Genomic DNA, 27,407 nt, shown 5'->3' on the forward strand with positions numbered 1-27,407 from the left:
CAAGTGTTGGTGAGGATGTAGAGAAAAAGGAATCCTCTTGCCCTGTTGGTGGGGATACAAACTGGTGCAGCCACTCTGAAAACCAGTATGGAGTTTCCTCAAAAACTTAGAACTACCCTACAATCCAACAACTGCACTACTAGGTGTTTGCCAAAAGAATACAAAAATACTGATTCAAAGGTATATAAGCACCCCAGCGTTTATAACAGTATTATTTAAAACAGCCAGATTTTGAAAACATCCAAGTATCCATTGACTGATGAATGGGTAAAGAAAATGTGGTGTACACACACACACACACACACACACACACACACACACACACACACAGGAATATTACTCAGCCATAAAAAAGAAGAAATCTTGCAACAGCCTGGATGGACCTAGAGAGTATTATGCTAAATGAAATAAGTCAGTCGGAGAAAGACAAATACCATATGATTGCAGTCACATGTAGAATAAGAAACAAAACAAATGAACAAAGGGAAAAAAGAGAAGCAAACCAAGAAATAGACCCTTAACTACAGAGAACAAATTGATGTTTACCAGAAGGGTGGTGCATGGGGGGACTGGTTAAACAGGCGATGGGGATTAAGGAATACACTTGTTGAGATGAGCATTGGGTGTTGTACAGAAGTGTTGAATCACTATATTGTATACTTGAATTAATATTACACTGTATGTTAATGAACTGGAATTTAAATAAAAACTTAATGTATTACCTTTGAAATACTAGTGTCCTTTTACCAAAGCTATTGATAACATTTGGAAATAACTGGGATTTTTAAAAAAAAAATTATACTTTTTGCAAACTTTAAACAATTTGGTCATAGAATGCCATTGATTTGGAAATTTTAGACACTTCTACAGTTTGATTCTACTTCATAAGCTATCACTTCGAAATACAAAACAAATTACTACTGGTCCTTTCTAGAGTTACATTTTTAAGCATCTCCTACTGGTTTAGATAAATTCATTTTCTAAACTGTGCTATATGAAAGGAGAATGGGATTTTAAATTTGTTTCAACTCAAAATAGTGAAGTGGGCTTGTTTCCCCATCTCAAACCATAATGAAAGGAACGTCAAAGTCTAAGATTTAAGTAGACACTGCAGTATATTTGAAGAATAGTTACACTTTTCAAAGTTTTGGTAAACACTGTCATAAGGTACTTCAGTTCTTTATTGGACTTTCTGCTACATCATTATCAATAGCCCGGAAGCCTTCTTCAATACCAGAAGTACATTCAAAACTTAGCATTGACATCTCTTTTCTATCTTCAGTGTTTCACAACTGACAAAGCCCCAACTGGTACATTTGACCTCTTGAAGCTTACCTGAGTCTAATTCCTACACTTCTGAAAATTGTTTCATTGCACCCTGCTCTTCATGCCAAATTTGTGATCCTATCTTTAAAAAAATCAACAGGGGCGCCTGGGTAGCTCAGTAGGTTAAGCGTCTGACTCTTGATTTTGGTTCAGGTCATGATCTTAGGGTCATGAGATAGAGCCCCATGTTGGGCTCCACGTTCAGCATGGAGTCTGCTTGTCCCTCTCCCTCTGTTCCTCCTCTCCATTTATGCTCACTTGCTCTCTGTCTCTCTCTCAAATAAATAAAATATTTTTTAAAAACTTTTTTATTATACTTCACATACAATTAGGTGATATAATGTGCATATCTTCTGATGCATCAAATTCACTGCTAGGAATACTCCCAGCAAAAATGCATACATATGTTCACCAAAAGACATATTCTAGAATGTCCATAACAATACTGTTAACAATAGCTCCACATTGAAAATTTTCCAAATATCCACCATCAATAGAATGAACAAATAAGCCATAATATATTCACACAATAGAATACTATATGTCAATTAGAATGAATAGTCTTCAACAACATACAACAATATGGATGAACCTCATACCACATTGTAGAATGAAAGAGAGCTTGCACACGTGGGTATACACTGTGTGATTCCTTTACATAAAGTTTTTTAAAAGTACAACAATTCTGCATTGTGAGAAATCAGGATAGTGGTTGCACATGTGGGAAGGGATACTGATTGGAAGGGGGGCACAGAGGGCTCTGGATTCATGTGTGTGTTAGTGAACTTCTTATGAAATTGTACAAAAGATGCACTTTTGTGTTTGGAGACATAGCTGATGTGTATCTTTGACAAAAACATAAAAGAAAATATACATAAAGATACGCTATAAATCTTCTCATCCAGATTCCACTTGTTCTGCCTGTGTCTTACAACAGCATTCCCTAATTTCTGTCCTACACACTCATCCATCCATAATGAGTACAGTACACACTCGACTGGTGGAACTTGAATAAGCTCAATGGATTGTATCAATCTCAGTATCTTGGTTGAAATTATACTGTAGTTACTATTGTAAGAAACTGAAATAAGTAGACAATGGACTTCTCTATATTATTTCTTGCAATTGTATGTGAATCCACAATTACTGTGATTAAAAAATTTCAGTAAAAAAGAGGGAGTGCCAAATAAACACAATATATTAAATTTCCAAAAGTGAGACCCTATCCCAGGTGAACTGTATCATAATGTTTGGGGTTGCTGGAAACCTGTACTTTTAGCCTGTGTTCCAGGTAATTTGTGATAAGGCAAGGCTAGGAAATACTGTGTAGTAACTGGCTAGCTTTTTAACACTGTCTCAATCTAGGACACTTTGGTCACAAGCTTATAGATGAAATTTGTCATATTGGTTTTTAGGTGGTCTTGTTTCACTATAATAAAAGAAATCAGTGTTTGTTGGTTCTCTTTTAAATCTACAATAAAAAGAATTAAATACTTAGAAGAAGTGCAAAATGTGTACACGAAAACTATGGAATGTCACTGAAATTAAAGAAAAAGGCCTAAATAAATGGAAAGAAATCCCATGTATCAGGATTGTTAAGATGACAATACTCCCAAATTGATCACGCTATTCCACACGATTCCTATCAAAATCATAGCTGCCTTTTTGGGGAAAAATTGACAAGTTCATTCCAAGATGCATATGGAAATGTAAGGGACCCAAAAAAGCCAAAACTATCTTGAAAAGTAAGAACAAAGTGGGAGGACTCAGGCATCCTGACTTCAAAATTTGCTACAAAGTTACAGTAATCAGGATGGTTTGGTATTGGAATAGAGATCAGTGGAATGACATTTAGAATCCAGACATAAACCCTTACATTTATGGTCAATTGATTTTCAACTAAATGATTCAATGAAGAAAAAAAAAAGTCTTTTCAACGAATAGGTCTGGAATAACTTGATAATCATATAGAAAATAATGAAGTTGGACTCTCCCCTCCCCCACCTTTTAACATATGCAAAAATTAAGTGAATTATATACTTAAATAAGAGAGCTAAAACTGTAAAACTCTTAGAAGAAAACATAGGTGTAAATCTTAATTACCTCAGATTAGGTAATAGTGACATCAGAGCCCAAAAACCAAATTAAATATAGGTAAATTGGATTCATTGACAGTTAAAACTTTTGTTCTTCAAAGGACACTAAAATAAAAAAGACAAGTCTTAACAAATGTAGAAATTGGAACACTTATGCCTTGATAGTGGTATTGTAAAATGGTGGAAAAGAGTTTGGCACTTCCTCAAAAGTTAAATACAGAGTTACCATATGACCCAGCAATTCCACTCCTAGATATATACCCATGAGAATCAAAAGCATGTTCACACAGAAACTAACACACAAATGTTCGCAGAAGCATTATTCATAATATACAAAACAGGGAAACAACTAAACTATCCATCAGCTGGTGAGTGGATAAACAACATATGATCTATCCATATGATGGAACACTATTCAGTCATAAAAAGGAATGAAGTACTAACACATGCTATATAACATAGATGAACCCTGAAAACATTATACTAAGTGAAATAAGCCAATCAAAAAAGACCACATAATGTTTGATTTCATTTTATGAAATGTCCTGAATAGGTACATTTTTAAGGACAGAAAGTGGATGAGTAGTTGCCAGGTGATGGGGGAGGGGAAAATGGGAGGTGACTGCTAATGGGCGTAGGGTTTCTTTTTGTGGCGATGAAAATGTTCTAAAATTAGATAGTGGTGATGATTGTATGACTCGGTAGATATATTAAAAACCAAAACATGAGCTGACTTTTACAGTATATGAATTGTATCTCACTAAAAAAAATTCTAAACCACCCTAGAGTTCCCTAGTACAAGTTGTTTATATTATTATCATTTTCAAAATCGAAATCCTTGATGCTGATCTAAAATGGTACAAGAGCAAACCCTCTGCACATCAGAGTATTACACAGAACAACCATGCATTTGACTCTTGACCAAAGGAAATTTTGCTTTTTCCACATATTTGCCTGGAGAATACTAGTGATGAATTGATATTGTGAAATGCCAAGTTGGTAATAAGGGACTGTTCCAGGAAAATGCACCCATTTCTCAAATCACATCTGCAGACTATTAAGTTAATTGGCTGTGTGATTTGATGGACTAGACCCCCTCTCGTACTGTGTGATCCTGCACCTCGATTATCTTTCTGCATTTGTTTTCCTGTCTGTCCAGTAGAATATCAATACCGGCCCCAAAACATGTAGAAGATTTTCAAAAGAATCAAATGAATGCAAGATGTGAAATTGTTTTAAAATTAACAGCACTAAAAACTATGAGACATTATTTATTTAACATCCTTCATTTTCTTCTCCAGATTTGATTTTCAAAGAAGGGGAAACATAAGGTGCTAAGTTAAATGGTTCCTTTTGGCTGTTGATTGAGAGGGTCTGGCTTTCTTCTTGAGGAAGAACATTGCATGGACTCAAACACTTAGACTTGTGTGACATTAACACAGAGAATTTTATAGAAAGCTGTTATAATTTTTTTAATGTATCACTCTGACAGCATGAGAACGATATAGCAGCAGACAGGTTATTGTCAATTAAACACGAGCTGTCAGAAAGTCAGAAATGTTGAAATATGGTGAGCATGAATCCTAAGCAGATCATATGGCAGTTGCTCAGCTGTTATTTTAACAGAGTCGCTGTATGTATGTGTCATTTTCCTGCAGAATTTAATTTCAGTCCCTAACAACGCAGACATCTTTGCATTTGCATGTTGCTGTCAAGTCAAACTTGGACCTTCTAAATGAGCTAGAACAGTGGGTAGTAGTGGGCAAGTGACATGTGGAGAAGATGCTCTCATCTCATTTCTTTCCATTCAGGTTACATCGAAGAGGCCTGCATCATCCCCTGTCCCTCCGACTGCAAGCTCAGCGAGTGGTCCAACTGGTCTCGCTGCAGTAAGTCCTGTGGGAGTGGTGTGAAGGTTCGGTCTAAATGGTTGCGTGAGAAGCCATATAATGGAGGGAGGCCTTGCCCCAAACTGGACCATGTCAACCAGGTATTTTCTACCATTGATTATAATACTGAGAATATTAACGTATTATTTAGATTCACAGTGATCTATTTTTTCCCTCCAAAATGGAGAAGAATAAATAATAGTCCTGAATAAGAAATTTGACCCATTTTATTTTTAGAATGCCTGAGTAAATATATGTATATTTTTATAATCCCAAATCAGATATATTATCTTTGCATTAAGAGACTTAGTACCCTGCGTGTATGCATATGAAAAATGGAAATGGAAATTAAAATGACACCTACCTTTAAAATAATATCATAAAATTGTATCTAGCTGTGTGCTGAGAGCAAGATTGTCTCATTATTATAGTTCCCCTAGACTCTGAGAAAAGATATCTCAATTATCAACTACTTAAAATGAAAGACAGTATTTGGATTTGGGTCTAAAACTAGGAAATCTTTCTCTCTCTCTCTCTCTCTCCCTCCCTCCCTCCCTCTTCCTTCTCCCTCTCTATCCCTCTCCCTCTCTAAAAAAAGGGGCGGGGGCCCATGGGGGGCTCATTTGGTTGAGTGTCTTGATACCAGCTCAGGTCGTGATCTCAGGGTTGTGGATTGCGCCCTTTGTTGGGCTTGTGCTCCGTGTGGAGACTGCTTAAGATGCTCTCTCTCCCTCTCCCCCCCAAAAAAATCAAAAAATAGAACGAGGAAATATGTATTGACTGGTCATTTAAATTTGTTTGATATAAAATATGTTAAGAAAAAAGAAATATAAAGATAACTTCAAAGTCAGTGTAACTATGTTATCTACCAATTTAGTCTTTGACCTTTTGAATTTTATTTGGAATCTTACTTGATTTTTGTATGCTCACTTCATGAGCTGTTGTTACTTCTGTTCTACTGGAGATATAAAATAAAAAGACTAATAGAGGGAATTGTGACTAATTCAAGTGTAATATAAGATACAGGCAATTATTACCGTGTTTGACCTACATGTGAGTTAACAAAGAATAAATTTAATATAGTATGTGTAGATGTTAAGAGATGTATTTATATTGTCACAATCAAATGAACCAAACTTAAATATGCAGATAGGTTTCATGCATACATAGACTAATTTTAATCTCCAAACACACCGCTCACCAGTACACATACTTTACTTCCCAAATTAACTTAAATTGTTAACAATAATAAAGATACACTGTAGGGTGCTCCCCTCCACCTGCTAAATGGGATGCCACCCAACTCATGAATCACGTGAGAAAGCCAATTAGATCTTCAAAAATAATAAAGTCAAATAAAGGTACTGTCTAGAGAAAATAAAAATAAATTTTGAATAAAGAAATTAAGGACAAAGAAAGTGGAAAATTAAATGACATAGTACTACTCTGACTTGATTTTTTTCTGAGTGAAGTTGCTGAGTGTGCCCTTAAAGTCAGCCATCACTGACTAATACACTGCACTGCTGCCATCTACTGGTGAATGAGTTTTCCTTCCGGAGTGAATATTTGCAAAGAAAATTCGGTCACCACCTAATGAAACACAGTAACTGAAACGCAAGGTTTATAATGCAAAGGAATATTTTTCTACAAGTTTTGAGATCTTAAATTTCCATCAGTAAATTTAAATTGTAATAACTTTTGATCCATGGTCCTAATTAAGAGAAATTCTACATAAATGTATAGTTTCAGTGTGTGTGTGTGTGTGTGTGTGTGTGTGTGTGTGTACGTGTACAGCCAGTCAGGCTTTCAATTAAAATAAGCCGTGTTTGCCTCAGCATTTTTTTTACTAGTGAATTTTCAAAGGTTCAGGACCTTCTGCCAAGTTGTCTTTGCTATGAAACGTCTTTTACCTAAGCCATTTTTCTGTCACTCTCCAACTCTGATAAAATTTAATGCAGAGTTTGTTGGGGACACTTAGGTACTTGTTAATCAGCTTACTGGTGGTATATTAAGACGTTAACAACTAAAAATTAAAGCTAAAACAAGAAATAATAGATTCCTGACTATCTGAGTACAAATGTTCTATATTTAAAAATAGAAATTTCTAGGACCTTATAAGTAAAATATTAGGAAAGAATAAGCAAAGGTTTGTGTTAACTTTGAAAATTGTAAATCACACGGATTTTTTTTTACCACAATTATACATTCCTCAATAAAATAATCAGTAGTCCATTGACTTGGAAATGGTTTTTGAAATGCCATTTTCTAATTGAGGAAGCAAATTCTCATTTTCCACAAAATGTGGATGGATGGATGGATGGATGGATGGATGGATGGATGAAAATCAATAGATTAATCAATCTATGGATAGATTTCACTCAGAATTTGGATCGCAAAATAGTTGGCAGTCATTTATCAGTCCCCCATGATATATATTTTGAGGTCTACTCAGTTTTTTAAGATTTCTTTATCCTGCCCATCTAATCTTTTCCTTGACTCATTTATGTATCTTAACTTTAAAGAATAATGAGTTGCTTTTTCTCTCCAAAGCCTTAATAAAGATATTCTAATCATTTGCAGGGGGGTGGGGAGAAAGAAAGAAAGAAAGAAAGAAAGAAAGAAAGAAAGAAAGAAAGAGAAAGAAAAAGAGGAAGGAAGGAAGGGAAGTAGGCTTTTATGTGTAGATGAAATAATATTTAAACTTAGAACATGAATTTTTTCATTCAGTATACTGACATTTTTCCTTATATTCTCCTCTCCCTTTTCTTCATTCATGTTGAACGCTACTCCAGGCACAGGTAAGAACTTCTAAACCTCCTTCCTGGTCATGGCAGAGTACTGCTTGTTTTCTTTTTTACTCCTGACTTCCAAGAATGTATTTCTTTTCCTGCTATTGTCTTTTATCTTTTACAGGGAGAAAATATCACATTTTCCATAAAATTTTTGTTCTGCAGCTGTTTCCTTCCCACCTACCCCCCCACCCCGCCCCAGCATGCTACCTGTGTTTTCTCACTTTAATATCAGGACCGAGGTGCAGGGGCGGGGAGAACAAGCTTCATTTCACCAGCCTTAGAAAAGGCAGTGACATCTCTTGTTAATGCTGTCATGTTTCTCCGAGGGAGAGGTAAAGGTGCAGGTGGGCTGAAGGTGGGTGGCAGGAAGTGCTCTGAACTGATTTGTATTCAGTCCAGTGTAGGAGATTAAAATGAAGGCCATTGAACCCTTCAGAGTGTAGGAATAGAAGGTACATTTCTCAATATCATAAAAGCCATCTATGAAAAGCCTACTGCAAATATTATTCTCAATGGGGAAAAGCTGGAAGCCTTTCCCTTAAGATCAGGAACTCGACAAGGATGCCCACTCTCGCCACTATTATTCAACATAGTACTAGAAGTCCTTGCAACAGCAATCAGACGACAAAAAGGGATCAAAGGTATTCAAATTGGCAAAGAAGAAGTCAAAATGTCTCTCTTTGCAGATGACATGATACTCTATATGGAAAACCCAAAAGAAGCCACTCCCAAACTATTAGAAGTTATAGAGCAATTCAGTAACGTGGCAGGATACAAAATAAATGCTCAGAAATCAGTTGCATTTCTATACACGAATAACGAGACCGAAGAAAGAGAAATTAGGGAATCCATCCCATTTACAATAGCACCAAAAACCATACGTTACCTTGGAATTAACCAGAGACGTAAAGGACCTATATTCTAGAAACTATAAATTACTCTTAAAAGACATTGAGGAAGACATAAAAAGATGGAAAGATATTCCATGCTCATGGATCGGAAGAATTAACATAGTTAAAATGTCCATGCTACCCAGAGCAATCTACACTTTCAATGCTATCCCGATCAAAATACCAAGGACATTTTTCAAAGAACTGGAACAAACAGTCCTTAAATTTGTATGGAAACAGAAAAGGCCCCGAATCTCCAAGGAACTGTTGAAAAGGAAAAACAAAGCTGGGGGCATCACAATGCCGGATTTCGAGCTGTACTACAAAGCTGTGATCACAAAGACAGCATGGTACTGGCACAAAAACAGACACATAGACCAATGGAACAGAATAGAGAGCCCAGAAATGGACCCTCAGCTCTTTGGGCAACTAATATTTGATAAAGCAGGAAAAAACATCCGGTGGGAAAAAGACAGTCTCTTCAATAAATGGTGCTGGGAAAATTGGACAGCTACATGCAAGAGAATGAAACTTGACCACTATCTCACACCATACACAAAAATAAACTCCAAATGGATGAAAGACCTCGATGTGAGACAGGAATCCATCAAAATTCTAGAGGAGAACATAGGCAACAACCTCTACGACATCGGCCAAAGCAACCTTTTTCATGACACATCCCCAAAGGCAAGAGAAACAAAAGATAAAATGAATTTATGGGACTTCATCAAGATTAAAAGTTTCTGCACAGCCAAGGAAACAGTCAGAAAAACTAAGAGGCAGCCCACGGAATGGGAGAATATATTTGCAAATGACACTACAGATAAAGGACTGGTATCCAAGATCTACAAAGAACTTCTCAAACTCAATACACGAGAAACAAATAAACAAATCAAAAAATGGGCAGAAGATATGAACAGACACTTTTCCAATGAAGACATACAAATGGCTAACAGACACATGAAAAAATGTTCAAAATCATTAGCCATCAAGGAAATTCAAATCAAAACCACACTGAGATACCACCTTACGCCAGTTAGAATGGCAAAAATAGACAAGGCAAGAAACAACAATTGTTGGAGAGGATGTGGAGAAAGGGGATCCCTCCTACATTGTTGGTGGGAATGCAAGTTGGTACAGCCACTCTGGAAAACCGTGTGGAGGTCCCTTAAAAAGTTAAAAATTGAGCTACCCTATGATCCAGCCATTGCACTACTGGGTATTTACCCCAAAGATACAGACGTAGTGAAGAGAAGGGCCATATGCACCCCAATGTTCATAGCAGCAATGTCCACAATAGCTAAATTGTGGAAGGAGCCGAGATGCCCTTCAACAGATGACTGGATTAAGAAGTTGTGGTCCATATATACAATGGAATATTACTCAGCTATCAGAAAGAACGAGTTCTCAACATTTGCTACAACATGGACGGCACTGGAGGAGATAATGCTAAGTGAAATAAGTCAAGCAGAGAAAGACAACTATCATATGATTTCTCTCATCTATGGAACATAAGAACTAGGATGATCGGTAGGGGAAGAAAGGGATAAAGAAAGGGGGGGGTAATCAGAAGGGGGAATGAAACATGAGAGACTATGGACTATGAGAAACAAACTGAGGACTTCAGAGGGGAGGGGGGTGGGGGAATGGGATAGGCTGGTGATGGGTAGTAAGGAGGGCACGTATTGCATGGTGCACTGGGTGTTATACACAACTAATGAATCATCGAGTCTTACATCGGAAACCGGGGACGTACTGTATGGTGACTAACATAATATAATAAAAAATCATTTAAAAAAAAAATAAAAATAAAAAAAAATTCTAGGAAGTAATGCAAATCACCAACTACTAATTAAAAGAAAAAAAAAATAAAATAAAATGAAGGCCATTGAAAGATTAGGAACAATGGCATTTCTCCTTCAATTTTTCCCTTCCCCACAAGTTGTAGGGTAATGTTTTACTCGGTAGTACTTAGTACTCTTTTAATGCAGTACCCGGTGTGGAGGTGATCGTTCATAAAAATAATGATAGATTCTATTCCAATGGTGCATAGTCTCTATTCTCACTTGGAATAGGTCAACTTTATTCACTAAAATTTGTACAAAAGGATAGCTCCAAAGGGCTATTTATATCTTCTGGAATTAGTTACACAAAACATGCATATACTAGTGTGTGTGTATAGGAAGTAGAGTTGAATTACCATAGATTTTGAAATTATTTTAAAATACCTTTTTTCTTTAATGGTTGAGCCAGCTGTGTTGCAGTGGATTACGGTTTATTTTCTTGATTTAGTCATTCTTCTCATTGAGAAAAAAAGCATAATTGGTTCATTGTTCTAAAATCCTGAAACCAAACACACCAGCCTAACTGTGGAGTTTTCAGCCTTTATGGGCACCAGTGCAAGACAGTTGGTTGTTGTGTCATGTGATCCTCCCTGCTTTGGGCTGTAACTGTAATATGAGGCCAATTTCAGACCTCGCTTCTAAGCCCTAAATGAATAAGGGTTAGTTTTAAAATGGTTTTATTTCTACTTATTTATCGTTTAATTTAGTTTCACATATGGAATGCAAAAAAATATATAAATTCTTATTGCTATATACATTCATTTGGAAAACAGGCCAAGCTATATTTCTTTGAAAACAGCTACTTTTATATGCTTATTTAATTCATTAATTCATTTATTCATTCATTCATCTATTCAACAAATCTCTATAGAATGCCTAACATATGAGCGCTCTGGCCTAAGTATTGAAGACGCACAACACCGTGAACAAGACAGATGGCCCATGAAATTACAGTCCTGTGTGGTGAGGGGCAGTACGGGACAGTGTGCGATGTGTCCCGGGTGCTTTGTCATGTCACATGTGCAACTGTAATGTAATATAGGATCAAGGATCAAGAGAATACAACACGGCTAGCCTTGCCCGTAACTGCTAGAACTCTCAAGAGATTTTTCTATATTCCTCTCTTAGAATAATGAGCCATAAAGGAGAGGAGTGAAAATAGCTAAACAAGAATACAGGGTGTGTTGTGATGTGAAGTGCTCCCGCTCGCGCTCATCGGGTGCCCTGAGGAGAGACCCCTGAAAACTGTGTGTGTTTCAGGTGTATGAGGTGGTCCCTTGCCACAGTGACTGCAACCAGTACATTTGGGTCACAGAGCCGTGGAGCATCTGCAAAGTGACCTTTGTCAACATGCGAGATAACTGTGGAGAGGGCGTGCAAACCCGGAAAGTGAGGTAAGGCCGAGCCTAATTGCACAGAAACAAAACGCGCCACCCCCTCCCAACCTCACATGCGCCAGCGTGAGCTCTCACTGCTCCTCAGTCTCCTGCATAAAACTGTCTTTAGTTTTATTTCTGGGGAATCTGCATTCATGGAATATTCTCAGGGGATCTGCTTCAAGCAGCAGGTTGTGACACTGGGCCTTCTGACAAGAAGCCTCACTTCAAGGTGCTCCTGAAAAGAAAGATCCATATGCTGAATGCAAGTTGAACTAATGCAGATTTTTCCAATCCCAGTGACTTTGTTCTTAAAGGCCAAAAATATTTCCGACTGCTTTTTATTGATAAACTGTTAGAAACTCTTGCTCCTTTGTATCGTCAAACTGGCTAACTTTCAAAAACTCCCATCTCCTCCAGGAAGCCTTCCCTAATACCTAGTGCTGCTCATTTGTTCTGTGGGTGCACTGCCCAGTAGGGTAACCACTAGCCACGTGGGGCTATTTCATTTTAAATTTAAACTAAATTAAATTAAAAATACATTTCCTCAGCCACACTAGACACATTTCAGGTGCTCCCTAGCCACAGGTGGCTAATTCTGTCAGCAGAGGTAAGAGCATCTCCATCATCACAGAAAGTTCTGTAGCACGGTGTTGCTCTACGGTATCCCACATACCACTCATTGTTTCTGGAAACATCCATTTGCTGTCTGTCATTTTTATTAAACTCTGTAACTTTCTCCAAACCAAGACCCTGTCGTAGAAATTCCCTAACACCTAATACAGTTTTGGTACTCATTAAATTTTCCCTACGGTGTCTGCATATGACCCTTAAGGGTTCTGTAACCCTACGAAACAAGTGTATGAGGTTTTATTATCTCCACTCTATAGAGTAGATTCAGAAGTAGCAAGTAATTTACCAAGAACACCCATCTAGTAAAGTGATAGATTTGTCACTCTTTATACCAGTTTCTTTTAACCCTGGTGAGTGACGCACAGGTAAAGACAAGTGTAAAAACATCCAGAACTCGACAATTCAAGTTGTGGACAAGCTCTGACCTAACTTTTCATGAATTTAAGGTTTGTATTTCTCAATAGAAAAGTAGAGCAAATTAACATTTGTATCATAAAACTTCAGCACACTCTGTGTAACTTTGCTTCCAATAAAAATAATCTCTGTTTCTTTTTTCACAAGCCCTCTGAACTCTCAAGATATTTTTCTGAGGGACTTAAAGGTGGATGAGGGTTAGGAGGTAATAAGTCGGTAGGGAAACGTAAGGGAAAGGCGGAGATTCCATTTTCCAACATTCCCTTCCAAATTTAAAATTTCCCCTTCAAATTTAAAAATATTTTCCCTATAAAAAGATTTGATTAAGTTGGGTTTTTTGTTAGTAAGAAAAATTATAATAAAGATCTGTTCTTTCAGCTTTCCCTTCAATGATCTGTGTAGATGTTGCTTTTTCTTGCTTTATAAAAAGATACTCTCAACATTTCCAAATACATCTTAAGCAGAGTAACTTTTGAGATCAATGTATTTTTTCAGTAAACATCTTTAATGTCAATAGAGAAAAGAGAAGGTCAGTATCGATTGTGATCTCTGATCATGCAATAATGTTCCTATTTGTTACTGATTGAGTAGTAAACCTCTCTAGCCTTATCCTCTGCTAATTAAGGTCAAAATGTCCTGCTTATATGCAAGCATTGGGTGACATTTCAGGATAGATGAGTCTATAAGAGAGCAGGTACCAATTTATCCAATGTCATTCTTTCTCCTTTAGAATGCTATGATACATCAAAGCCTGGTGGCAAAGTGACTTTCCCTGGTGGGAAGAGAGATTTTTCACAGACGTATTTTTTTAGACTTTATAGCACCTGGTGACAATAAAAAAGAGATAATAAAAAGCAACAGATTTGGTTATTTTTATTGTTGCTTTTGACTTCTCTGCAGACAGTTCCTCCCCTTATCATCATACCCGTGGCTGGCCTCTGGTCCCACCCTTTGCCTCCAGCTTGGTTCTGTACTACGTGTTTCTAACACAGTTCAGTTTTCTCATAGCATCATTCCTTGTCCTATGGAAAGGAGAAAGGCCGAGAATTTGAAGAAAGCAAATGAACTTAAACTGCCGTCCTTTGCATTTAAAACTTGGTCCAAATATTAATTATGTATTCTAGAATGATTTTTAAAAACTGATTATTATGAAACAAAACGAAACCAGAGAGGGAGACAAACCATAAGAGACTCTTAATCTCAGGAAACATACTGAGGGGTGCTGGAGGGGAGGGGAGTAGGAGGGATGGGGTGGCTGGGTGATGGACATTGGGGAAGGTATGTGCTATGGCGAGCACTGTGAATTGCGTAAGACTGATGAATCACAGACATGTACCCCTGAAACAAATAATACATTATATGTTAAAAAAAAAAACTACCAAATAAAGTAAAACATAAATAATCTGAATGTCAATAATAAGGGCATTTTTAGCAGTTGTGGCACATTGAAATGATGCCATTCAAATGTAGTCATTAAAAACTATATCTTAGTTGGGGCACCTGGGTGGTGCAGTTAGCATCCGACTCTTGGTTTCAGCTCTCAGGCTCCTGAGATCAAGCCCTGTGTTGGCTCTGTGCTGAGCGAAGAGTTGGCTTGGGTTCTCTCTCCCTCAACCCCTCAAATAAATCTTTAAAAAAAATTATATCTTAGAAAAATAGTTAATGATATGGAGAGATGTTCAAAATGATTTTTTAAATGGTACAAATAGTAGGTAAAATTTGCTCTATTTAATGAAATAAAATATATGCTTACATAGACTGGTCTGTAAAGAGTAGTTTTCTCTGAGTGATAGGATCATGTGATTTTTTTTGTTTCTTCTGATTTTCCCAAACTGAATAAATTAGCTATATAATAAAAAAATTAGAGGAGAAAAGCCTGTGAAAATGTAGTTTTATGTACATAACTACTTAATAGAGTATTGGACATCTGTCTTTAACTCTGGATCAATAGGTAATTTTGCAAGTTAATCCTTGTACTCTGTCAGTGCCTACCACGAATACAATCTTTTCTTAGCAGCAGGTCCAACTTTTGAGCACTAAACTCTGTTCCATGTTGTCTCAAAGCTGCTCCATGTCATCTCAAAGCTGCCGTCAACAGAATGTTTTTAAAATGCCATTGAAGATAGAACTTTTTTGTGGGGAACTAAACTTCTCCCAAAGAAATTTATAATTTTTTCTTCAGCGTTGAAATCAGGTATCTACATGTGCATATTTTTGTGGTTGCTCTTTTCTATTTTTATCCAGTACACACATACACACAAAAAAAATGCAGAAGTGGGTATTCGTAGAGGTATTTTTTCAGACTACAAACCCAATTAAGACGTGACCAAAAGCAGTTTTCCAGTCATTAAATGCATCCCACAGGAAAGCGACATTTCTCTTAAATGGGCAGCACTGTATAGAAAGGAATTTCTGCAGAGTAGATTTGTGAAAATGCAATGTCCCCACTGATTGTAAATCCCTGGGAAGGGTGAGATTCCAGGTATAATTGATAATGTAATTAACCAACAGTTAAAAACATTGCAGTGGGTTTGAGAGGCTTAAGAACACAAGCCTGCCTTTTTAGCTCCCAACAACGCACTCTCTTCCCAACCCGTTACTTTGGTTGACCTTCTCTGAGTTATAGATGAGGGACAAAGTTTTTCTCCTCCACTAGAAAACTACCTGGAGAGATTATTAACTACGCTGAGAGTGAAGTCTGGTACCAGCCACGTTAATTAGATCCCTAAGAGATGAGTAAACGAGCCTTCCATGACTGCTTACAAAAGAAACATAATAAAATGTTTGAATTTGTTCTGTTAAAAAGAACACTAACAATAAAAAAGGTCAAGATAGAGGAAGATTCAACCAACCACACTTAGAGAATCTGTGCTATAATTACTACTGTAATTGTGTTTTCACTTCTGGCTTTCTTTTAAAGTTATCAGCATACAGGAGGCTAAAATTACTTCTTAAATGACAAAACAACTAGATAAATGCCATCAGTTATTTTTGAAAATACTTAATGACATCTCTCACTAGGAAAGTTCAGTGTGCCTTATCTTCCAGCATGTATGAATCTACCTTCTCTGTGTAATCTGCCATTTCCTTCTCCAGAAAAAAAAGTGTATTACATTCCAAAATTCCAAAAATAAGCCCCTCGATGAATCTCCGTGGACCATGCCTCATTAGTGGGCATCATATATGAGTGTAAAAGACCCTCTTCTTTCAGAGGAAGATATACAGACTTTATAATCCACACAGTGGCTTTAATTCTGAAAGATTATGATGACACAAGTGTACATTTTATATCATGCTGAAGCTCTGCAACTATTAATGAGGGGCAGAGATCCTTTTATGTCTTCGTGTTTGGAGAATTTTATTTCTTAAATGAAACCTTCCCACCTCCCAACCCTGTAATGATGTCTTGGAAAGAATCTTCTGTTGTATGGGTTGGCTATTGTTCTAGGTGTCCTGGTTCCTTCACTGAATAGGTATGTTTTCTTCTAGATGCATGCAGAACACAGCAGATGGCCCTTCTGACCATGTAGAAGATTACCTCTGCGATCCAGAAGAGATGCCCCTGGGTTCTAGAGAGTGCAAATTACCGTGTCCCGAGGATTGCGTGATATCTGAATGGGGTCTGTGGACCCGATGCACTTTGGTGAGATGATTGACCATGTATCAATAGCGTTTACTTAATTCCTTACCACTAAAGCTTTAAAGCTATTAATAAAATAATTACTAAATTAGTTACCAAATTAGTTACGAAGGCAAGGGTGTTTTCTTGGCCACCTCATTCTGTGACTGTGCCATGTAAAGTCAGCAGTGTTTTGACGCACACTAGAACAGCTCAACGTCTTGCAAGCTTTAGGCTCCTCCATTCTCCTCCTGGACCCGCACAAAATGCCTTCAGATCGGCTTATAAATACACAGCATGTTAAAAACTACACTGGTGATCATGAATCCCTCCAGGTAAAGGGAAAAAGAATGAAGCTCTAGTAAAGATACTTTAATGGTGTCGGGTTATTGTCACCCCTTGCTTTTTGCCCAATCCATTTTATTTAATTTGTAGGCATAATCTTTCACACGGCGGGTATACTGCAGCCGGAGTATTGATACCAAAATGCAAAAGATCCTGGCAGAAAAGGGAAATGAAAGAAGAAAGCTGTGTGTCAGTGAATCTCTTTCTGCACACTGACTCTGTGTCTCTGTGCGCCTGCAAAGCCAGCTGAGAGTTTCAAATCACACAAAGCTTCTAGATTTCAACAGCCTGTAGGGGCTCTTCTGTGGGACCCTGGGAAGATCCATTTGAAACAGAACTGGCTGTTTAGGATTTCGGAAATTTGGCTTGGCCCAGGCACCTTCAAAATGGCCTCAAAAAGCACAGGAAGAATACATCTAATGTGGAATTAATTTGCTGAAATACAATATAAGACAGTTGCAAAGAATTTATGATGCATGTTTTCAAGGCGAAATTAATTTTCTGTCCCAGGGTTAACATTCTTAAAGGTGCTGATTAGCAGCCAACTGAGAGCAGGAGCAAAACAGAGCTGCCAGTTGACGTGGATACAGGTTATATAGCAGCAAAGAATCAGCTGTTTCACAAGGGTATGCAAATGATTTTCTGTTCTAATTCTATAGCGTCGGATTTGAAGTTCCTGTTCTTAGAAACCAGATGTTTTCAGAACAAGACGGTGCCAGTAGCAGAATGGCAAGCTAGTCTTTTTTAACTCCTCAGTTGTGTTCCTGCACACGGGCATGTGCCCATCAGGACAATCAAGGTCACTAAAAGCTAGTTATTTAGTCACCCTTAAAATGGTTTTTAAGGTCTGAGAAACTAGATAGATAGGTAGATAGATTGTGGTTTCTATATTCATGATCTACAATAACGAATATGTTCACTCTTAAAATGGTTTTTCAGGTCCAAGAATCTATGTTCGCTAGATCGGTTGATTATTCTATATTATTGATCTGCAATAATTAGTATGATCATACATATGTGTTTGCATATATGTGATGTGATGTGTCTATTAGTATTTGACACACAGACTCTTAAGCATGTCATAGCTAGATGGGGCATTGGAAACTCATCTAACACCTTGATTTTATAGATGACGAAACTGAGGTGTAATGAGATTGTTCAAGTTAGCCAGTGGCCCCAACAGCCTCACTCTTGCTCCAGTGCTCTCCCTAATATATTAGTTCTCATGTGGCTGAGTATTCATCTTTCTGAGGAGCTGTATTATTCTTTGTCAGCCTTGCAATCAAAACAGTTTCCGGCAGAGGTCAGCTGATCCCATCAGACAACCCGCTGATGAAGGAAGAGCCTGCCCTAATGCTGTTGAGAAGGAGCCTTGTAACCTAAACAAAAACTGCTTCCACTATGATTATAATGTAACAGGTACGTGCATAATCATCTCATCACCGAGATAAAGGCCAGATCCCATGTCTTGCAGCTCAGCAGCATCCCCGTAAGTACTGTTCATCTCCATCTATGTCCCTCTTGGACATGGCTGCTTACTTTCCCAGAGATAATTCTTTATTTAATGACAGAAATATTTACCTATTTTTAAAAAACATCAAGATATAGAGAATGAAAGTATCACACATCGAGTCCTTAAGGTAGGTTGTGACTAGTCTAAGTGACCCTGTTTAAGACACCCTCCCACTTTGGGAAGGTGCAAGGAAAAGATACATCTTTCTCCTAAGTATCAGGTTTTTTGAAGGATAAACATCTTCTTCAGAAGATGTTTAATCACTGTAACATACCAGGACAATTCTTCGTGTGGGGCAATTTATAAGCACAATTAGTCTGATGTAAAAATGTTGGCAATCTTAAGCTACCAAAAAGTATATGAAGAAGATACTAATATTCCTGTATTATTAAAGGTACAGATGAAAAAAGAGGAGTAGGTTGTTTTTTGTTTTGTTTTGTTTCAGAAAAAAAGGTTCATTATGAATTCCGTTTTTTCCATAACCCTCATCTCCATACCATCAAGGCACATACTGTAGGAAAGAAGATAATGTGTTAGTTTATACGATGCAGGGCAACACTGAAGCTTATTTTGGCATTTTTCCCAAGTAATTCTCACACTAAAATAAACTCCAAAACTCATAAAATAACACATAGCAGTCAGATTGGCTTTTTGTTTCCTTGGGTTTTTCTCTTCAGTTTCCTTTGTTGATACAAAGAAGTCACAGTTCTCCAGGACACGCTACGCTACCCTGGAAAGAAATATGAGAGAATTATTTTGCAAAAGACATGAAATAAAAGAATTAAATAGATATGGCCAAAGTGATTTTGAAATAAGTGTTTATTTTAAAACATTGTAAGTATGGACAGTAAGTGAAATAGTGTTTTATTTGAATACAACAACACAGTTAAAGTACCACCCATTAAAATTATGATTGTTTTGCTAAAATAAAAATAATGTTAAGTTTTAAATTTCTCCTTTCATTAGGAAAAAAATTTTTTAAAGTGACATTTGATCTGCAGGCCAAAGCCAGTTTCACAATATCACCAAAAGGCTAACTGTCAAGATTGTCAAGTAGACATGTGCCTTCAAGAATAATCCCTGTAGCTATGTGCGACCCCAGCAATTCCTTTTGACTCTTGATATGTTCAAAGCCGGGACCCATATGCTCTGCATGTGGGATGATTGATTGTAGGGCTTAGGAAGCAGTTGTGAATTAAATATGGGATTCAGGTCATCAGAGTTTCATTTGAAATCTGTTTCATACGTAGCCTCTGTTCTGATGGGCTCCCTTCCTTTCAGACTGGAGTACGTGTCAGCTGAGTGAGAAGGCAGTTTGTGGAAATGGCATTAAAACAAGGATGTTGGATTGTGTTCGAAGTGACGGCAAGTCGGTTGACCTGAAATATTGTGAAGAGGTGAGAGGATACTGTGTTATATCTCTGCGAGTAAATTCTTCCCTAATAATTTCGATTCATGCTGAGCCAAGTGACCTGTGCTCAATGCAGCTCATTGCCAGCAGATGTTTTTCTGTACTATTCAGAGGCTGCTAAGCACCCTCTTGAAAAGAAATACTGTCCAACTACTGATTTCTACATATAATTTCCTGTATTTTGTTCTGCTTGGAGCCCAAAGGTATGCTAATTAGCCTATTTTGAAAGAAATGCTTGGGGAACAATAAGTAATCAAGGTGAATAAAGGCAATAAATCTTAATCAGACTACTCATCATCTTTTGTAATTTCATGTGAATTTTGTGTTGCCTGGGACACCTGCCAAGAGCCATCATTTATTCTCTCTGTTGCTAAACATTGATCACATGTGGTTTGGTAGCAGATTTTGATATTAGGATCTAATATCCAGCTGTGAGAGTCTAAGTACTCAGGTCTGGATGAGAGCTTGCAATTCAAACAAAGGAATGAAGTCTGCCGTTATATCTATGCGGTACAGAGAATTGTAACTATTAATTCTCCAATTTATAAAAGTAATGTCATCATTTCTAAGTATGACCTTATGAAATGTGAGGAAACATAGTTGTTGGCCTTAGCTTTCATGAAGCTATACTTCATGTTGTAATGATTTTGTCTGACTTCCATACCAAACAGGTACTCACATTCCTGACAGGTTTTAACTCCTCTTGCATCTAAGCCCCACCGGGTTAAACATGAACCAAGATAAGCAAGAGCCTCGACAGATCTTGAACACATAAGAGAGGAGCTTACGACCTCATTAGGGTTCAGTAGATGTGGTGACCATAACCTCTATCTAAACATCCCAGGGGTTGTATAAGCCCATGATAAATTGTTACAACTCCTGAGAAAACTCAAGATGGAAATATCGTAGTCCATTTGATATATTTATTATGTGGCCCTAACAACTTTGTTATATCTGTCCATGGAAACGGAGCTCCCGAGCGTGCTGAAAACGAGTTGTTTACTTAATTCTGCTCACCACCATCTTATAATTTAGTGTATTCATACTTTAATTATAAATTTTACACCTGAATTAATTTGGTTTTGAAACTAGAAACATCAAAGTAATGTAACCATTATAAAAATAACATTAGTATTAATGAACATTATTATATAATGTCATATATTGGCTGAAGAGCTTTGATCTACTTCTAGTTGATTAATATATTTTTTTTGCAAATGTACATATAAATGTCCTCCTGGATCAGAATAAAATCTACCATGAATAGCTGAGAGCTTTGTGAAAGCTAAACCCAAATCATACAAAACCAATTTAAAAACATGACTATAGGACAGAGGTATAAATAGAGTCCTTTATTTCTTAAATGAAATGTGAGTAAAACCCTGAGAAATAACTAATTTCAGTTATCCAGGAGCCTAAATTTACTCTTATGCATTAATATTATGTTTGAATACTGTGGTGACAATTAGGGATTCAAATCCTAACGTTCTGGTAAATACTGTCTTTAGGGAGACTAATGCTTTCTTTGCAGGAATTGGAATAAATAACTCCTATCCCATTTTATCCATCCCCATGAATGCAGTAGTATTAAATAATAGCCCTGAGAAAAGCTGGCTATCTTTTTTAATAATGGATTGATTGCCTACCTACTAATACATGTGCAAACCCTACATTCAGCACAACAGCAGTAGCTAAGTCTTGCTGTGTCCCTAACAGCCAAAAAGAAAAATGTCATTCCTACCCCACAAAGAGGACAATTAGGGTTAAACCCATCTTGCATTTATACAGCATTTTTTTCTTTGATGTTTTTCTTTATTCACCCAATACCTAGTAATTGGTTTCTCCTTTCCTATTCTTTGATCCCTGAACAGATTTCTTTCAATTTATTTAGACACATATGTTTAGACAGATGAAAGGGTAAGAGAGGGCAAAAAGAATGGACACAATAAATGTAAGAAAAAAAAGTAGCAGAGGGTTAAAATGTCTTACTACTGGCTGCCCTGAAGATCTGTACACAGACATCCTTTTCAATTCTGTAGTGAAATGAGTCCGTAGTAGCTGAATTCTGTGATTCAAACCCTCTCTCCATAATGTCTACCTTAAACGTTGCACATCGTTTTTAGCATATAATCACCTTAAGTTCTTTCTGCAACCTCCCATTGAGTTTAAGTGACTTTATGAGACTTTAATTGATATGGTAAAAATGGTTAAAAAAAAATGTTATGCCAAATACTCAGCTTTGTCAAGTATTACTGGTGGAGCATATAATGGGAGCGCCTGCCAAGGTCTGTAACTACAGTCATTGACCCGAGCCTCTCTCGGTGGATGACTTAAAGCCAAGAGCTATACTTGAACCACAACACAAGATTTCAGAAAAATTTTCTTTTGCCAGCTTTTGCTATGTTCATTAGACACTATAAACTTCCTTTCCATACAGAAATAAAACAAGATCTTGAAAATTCCCAAGGATTAGCCCCTGCCCCCAAAATTATACTCTCCTAACAACTCTTAAATATTTCTATTTTCATTCTACTTTGTACCCTGGACTTTTTAACTGTTTATGTATACAGTCGATGAGTTTGGAATCTCCTATTTTAAAAGTAGAATGCTTAAGTAAGGAACTCAATGCCCATGAAGTGTCACAATATTAGTATCTGATGAGAGGCTAACCAAAATAAGTGAATTATACTACAGTTAGCTGCTAAGTTTTGAGAAAGTAAAATCTTTGTAAAAAATATAAGTGTATATAAAATATTCATAATGAAAAAATTCTAGTGACCTATATTTCCTTTTGAAAGAGCACACATAACAACTATTATTTCAATACATTATAATATTAGTTTTCGAATGGTGATTTGTCTTTCAAGCCTTTTGCTTTTCAGTTTAATATGCATATATAAAAATTACATCCCAAAGATACAACTATAGATCTATATTTTGGTGATATTCTTGGTTTTTAACTAATGGAAAGTAATCATGCTTACACCTATTTGTTCCTTGTTTAGGGAAATTAAGCCAATTTGGAGACTAAAGCTACTTTTTTTCATTACTTATTTAAACAGTTTAACAGCACTGAGTAAACGGGCTCCTCCATTCATCCTCTGCCCTTTGCTCCCACTCTTCCGGGTTGAACCATTTTTTTTATTTTTAAGTTTGGGTGTTTGACCTCCAGGTACCTTTTTATTCTATTATGCATCTTGCTTTTTCTTCCTCTCCTTTCCACTACTATTCTTCTCTTCCTCCCTCCCTCCTTCTAATGCTACATTGAGCCACGCTTCCAGGTCTATACAAACACATCTACCTGTCTCCTTTCAGCTTGGCCTGGAGAAGAACTGGCCGATGAACACGTCATGCGTGGTGGAATGCCCTGTCAACTGTCAGCTCTCCGACTGGTCTCCTTGGTCAGAATGTTCTCAAACATGTGGCCTCACAGGTTTGTTTGTACCTTCATTAACATTGGACTCCTGGTCAAGGAACAGGAAATAAAATATCCCTCAAGTCTTACCAGATAATCTTCAGAAAGGTTGACTCAGTGTCTTTATCTTCAAAATGTCTGAGCCTTACTCGTTCCTCAGATCTCTTCAGAAATGTCTGCGATGCCTTCTCTCAAGGTAGACACTTGCACAAATACGTCACTAGAATTGTATCCCTCTGTATCTCTTTAAGGAAAAATGGTCCGAAGGCGCACGGTGACCCAGCCCTTTCAGGGTGATGGACGGCCATGCCCTGCCCTGATGGAGCAGTCCAAGCCTTGCCCAGTGAAGCCCTGTTACCAGTGGCAATATGGCCAGTGGTCTCTATGCCAAATACAGGTAATCAGATCTCAAGAAGTTTTATGGAAGTGTGTGTTCTTTATCTGCAGAGACTTGTTTTCAGAAATATTTTTCAGAGCTGACAGCATGTTTCCTCCTAAAGATTTAGGTGCCTTGCCATTTTGTAACTGTTTAATTAGTTTTGATAACAAGCAGTCCCTGTCCTGTGTTTTTAAAATCATCTGGAGACTGATTCATTTTAATGAAAATGTATTTGCCTGTCTTTGGCTAGAAAACAAATAAATTGTTCATTGTATACTTCATAGCTAGTATCCTATAGGACTTCTTCCCTAGGGTTACAAATGCTTCTTTAACTGCTCATAAATCAAAAGCAGTGGTGCAGAGATGACTGTAAGTGATGAACTCGCTAATGAATTATTTTTCTTTTCCTAATTAGTTATTTCTTCCTGCATTCCAGGATGCCCAGTGTGGTGAAGGGACCAGAACAAGAAACATTTCTTGTGTAGTGAGTGACGGGTCAGCTGATGATTTCAGCAAAGTGGTGGATGAAGAATTCTGTGCTGACATTGATCCCATTATAGATGGTAATAAAAAAATGGTGCTTGAGGAGACCTGTACCCAGCCTTGCCCAGGTAACAATACCAAAACAGAATTCATAGTTTGGTCATTTCTTACTAGCACCAGGGTTGAGAAGGGGTATAGTCTAAGTTGCATGTGTAGTCTAAGCTAAGACATGTCAGCAAGACTTCTCATTCAGTAGTATCTGTGCCAATAACTGGATACTGTAGGGCGGATGAAGGGAGTACTGCCAACTAAGGGGGAAGTCTGGGTCTCCCATGTGGCCTCTGACACCGCCCCCCCCCCCCCCGCCTGGAGTTTTAACACCTGCAGGGGATGGCAGTTAAGGCCTTAGGCTCGTGCTTGACAGGGCAAGTATGAAAGAGAATTTGCACCTATTTAGGATTTCCAGGAGAGAGAGAAGCAGGGTCTAAACACATAATGGCGAAAGAAAGACGTAAGTCCTTACAATGAAAGCTTACCTTGGGTCCTGAATAGAGTCAACAACAAATTCACACATAGGTATATTGTAGTTAAAACAAAATTAAGGAGGGCATGTATGGTGATGAGCACGGGGTGTTATACACAACTAATTAACTGTTGAACACTACATCGAAAACTAATGATGTACTATATGCTGGCCAACTGAACATAAAAAACTCAAAAAAGATAAAATGTAGAAAAATAGTAAAGCATCAAGGAAAAAAGAAATTACCTGCAGCTGAAGGCAATCAAAATTATATTAGAATTCTTCTTAGTTACAATGAAATCCAAATGACAATGGAATATAGGCAAAGTGTGATGGAAAATGGTCATGAACCTAAAGTGCTAGCCCCAGCTACATAAATCAGGAATAAGAAAAATATATGATGGAAGAAAATAAAGAAATTATTCCAATTGAAAGACACAAGGGGTTCATGCAGTAAAATGTGGAAAGCAAATATATATCAAATAGTTTAGAAATAATTGGCAGACAGTGATAACATTTAAGAATTTGGGCTTGATGCAGAGAACTTTAGGGTAGACAGAAGGTCAAAGTAAGTTCAGTGTCAAGCATGAGCCTAAGGCTTTGAGAAAGATTGGGGGGGGGGGCAACAGTTTATTAGGCCAGGAAAGAACAAGATTGGAAGTAAATCGCCTATAGTTCTCCCTCAGTGGAAAGTTTTTATTCTCCCAATAAGAAAAAATATCGATCTCTTTAAGGAATGTGTTATTTCAAACAAGATTCCCCTCCCCCCCAAATAAAAAGGATTTGGCAAACAAATATTGGGGACAAAAATAAACCATACCTTTTTTATTTGGGTAGTCAAAATTTTAAAGACGGAGAACATATTTTCAAAAGTTTATTTTAATGGATTAAGTCTCTAAACACTAAAAAGCTGACAATACAGGTTGCTCATTCATTGTCATTTTACTTATTCTTCAGTAAGTGAATTATTTAAGGTGATGATATTGGCAGTTTCTAGTTTATCAAGATGAACTGAATGAATAAAATTAAACAAAGCAGATTAAACCAAGTGCTAGAGTTTGAGAGCATCCCTCATTGTGCATATTCAACTGTAACAGTCTTTATAGATACAGATAGGTTCATCTACTTCAGGTGAAGAAAGATCTTTTTAAAAAATCTTACTTTCTAGAAATGTTGCTTCTTAGACATTCCCACACCTGCTAATAATACCCTATTTCTGATCCAGCAATTCCCCTCTTCCACTTCCTGCCCCTCAAAGTGGCCTGATTTCAGTCTAGATCTCTCACACAAATTTAATAAAATCATTTTGCTTCACAGCAGACTGAGCTTGAGGCTGTGGCAGCAGGTAAGGGCTCTGGGTAGAGCCAAGGACTGAACCTTTGAGCTTCGATGTGCGAATGGCTACATAGTCAATAAAAGGTGACCAAAGCTATAAGTTGGTAAGGCGCATCTCTTCCAAAGCCAAATCTCCAGTGCCATTAATGGGATAATTGTGATACAACACGGAACAGTACTGGCCTCCTTGCCAGGCATTAGTGTCTACTTCCCTGGGGAGTTTCTCCTACTTGTTTTCATTATACTTCCTGCAGCACCATCACCCATTCATTTGACTATTTCTATCAAGTGTTACTGGAGGTCAGGCCTAGGGCTCAAGATTGGAGATACAGTGAGAGACAAATATACCCTGTCTGCATTGAGTTTACCTTCTAATGGAAGAGACAGTTGGTAATCTAATAGTAACATAAGTGAACAAAGACTGAAACTTGTCCTAAGGGACCCAAAGGAAAGCAAGATCCCAGAATAACATCAAACAGGGCAAACACCCCATTCTAATTAATTATAAATCCAGGAGGAGTCTGTGCTTCCTTTATAAATTACAATCTATGCATCTCAGTTCTTCTGTTGATAGTTTTCTCCAATAATGGGTTTTAAAAGTTAGCATTATATGAGCTACCAAGTTTTAAAGAGTCAAATACTAAAGTGGGGACATGCATTTCATATACTTGTCCTATCTTTTGCAGGCATAGTCTAGTTTATTATTACAATGGTTTGTATGGTCAAAATACAAAAGTATGTTTAGGACAGCTAATGTCTCACTCTCATTTGCTGTTATTAAATCTCTGAAGCCTGACATGGATTCTATGGTGGTTAGAATTATATAATTCACAGACAACTACTAAAAGATTTATTGAGTTCTAAGATACACCACGTCAAGTGCTATAAGCACAGAAGTAAAGCCTACTCGTAAAAAAGGTATGTTTTATTTCCCTGTAGTTTGCAATTGCTGAGGTGCAGTTATATTACCTTTAAAATTTTAATAGTTTCTTAAAAACTGAGTAACCCAAAAGTATTTAAACATGCTTTTTAGTTTTTTAACACTTCTAAAATTTACTAGAATTTTCTGCATTTCAGGATGACATCATTGAACATTAATGACATACTATAACAAAAATCACTCC

At 37.2% G+C, this 27,407-nt stretch overlaps 1 protein-coding gene across 8 annotated transcripts in view; it reads left to right on the forward strand.

The window, feature by feature from the left end:
• Nucleotides 1-27,407, forward strand: part of THSD7A (thrombospondin type 1 domain containing 7A) — a 773,396-nt gene that overhangs the window by 724,574 nt on the left and 21,415 nt on the right. For all 8 annotated transcript variants that reach the window (XM_087861023.1, XM_087861022.1, XM_087861024.1 and 5 more), the window contains 8 exons: nucleotides 5,234-5,412; nucleotides 12,098-12,231; nucleotides 16,750-16,903; nucleotides 18,499-18,643; nucleotides 20,019-20,134; nucleotides 23,464-23,581; nucleotides 23,815-23,960; nucleotides 24,379-24,553. In XM_087861023.1, coding sequence (XP_087717149.1) covers nucleotides 5,234-5,412; nucleotides 12,098-12,231; nucleotides 16,750-16,903; nucleotides 18,499-18,643; nucleotides 20,019-20,134; nucleotides 23,464-23,581; nucleotides 23,815-23,960; nucleotides 24,379-24,553 — 1,167 coding nt within the window. The remainder of the gene's footprint in view (nucleotides 1-5,233; nucleotides 5,413-12,097; nucleotides 12,232-16,749; nucleotides 16,904-18,498; nucleotides 18,644-20,018; nucleotides 20,135-23,463; nucleotides 23,582-23,814; nucleotides 23,961-24,378; nucleotides 24,554-27,407) is intronic.

This window comes from Ursus americanus, chromosome 3 (genome assembly GCF_024610735.1).
Source record: "Ursus americanus isolate L20-20 chromosome 3, mUrsAme1.1.p, whole genome shotgun sequence".
Lineage (NCBI taxonomy): Eukaryota > Metazoa > Chordata > Mammalia > Carnivora > Ursidae > Ursus > Ursus americanus.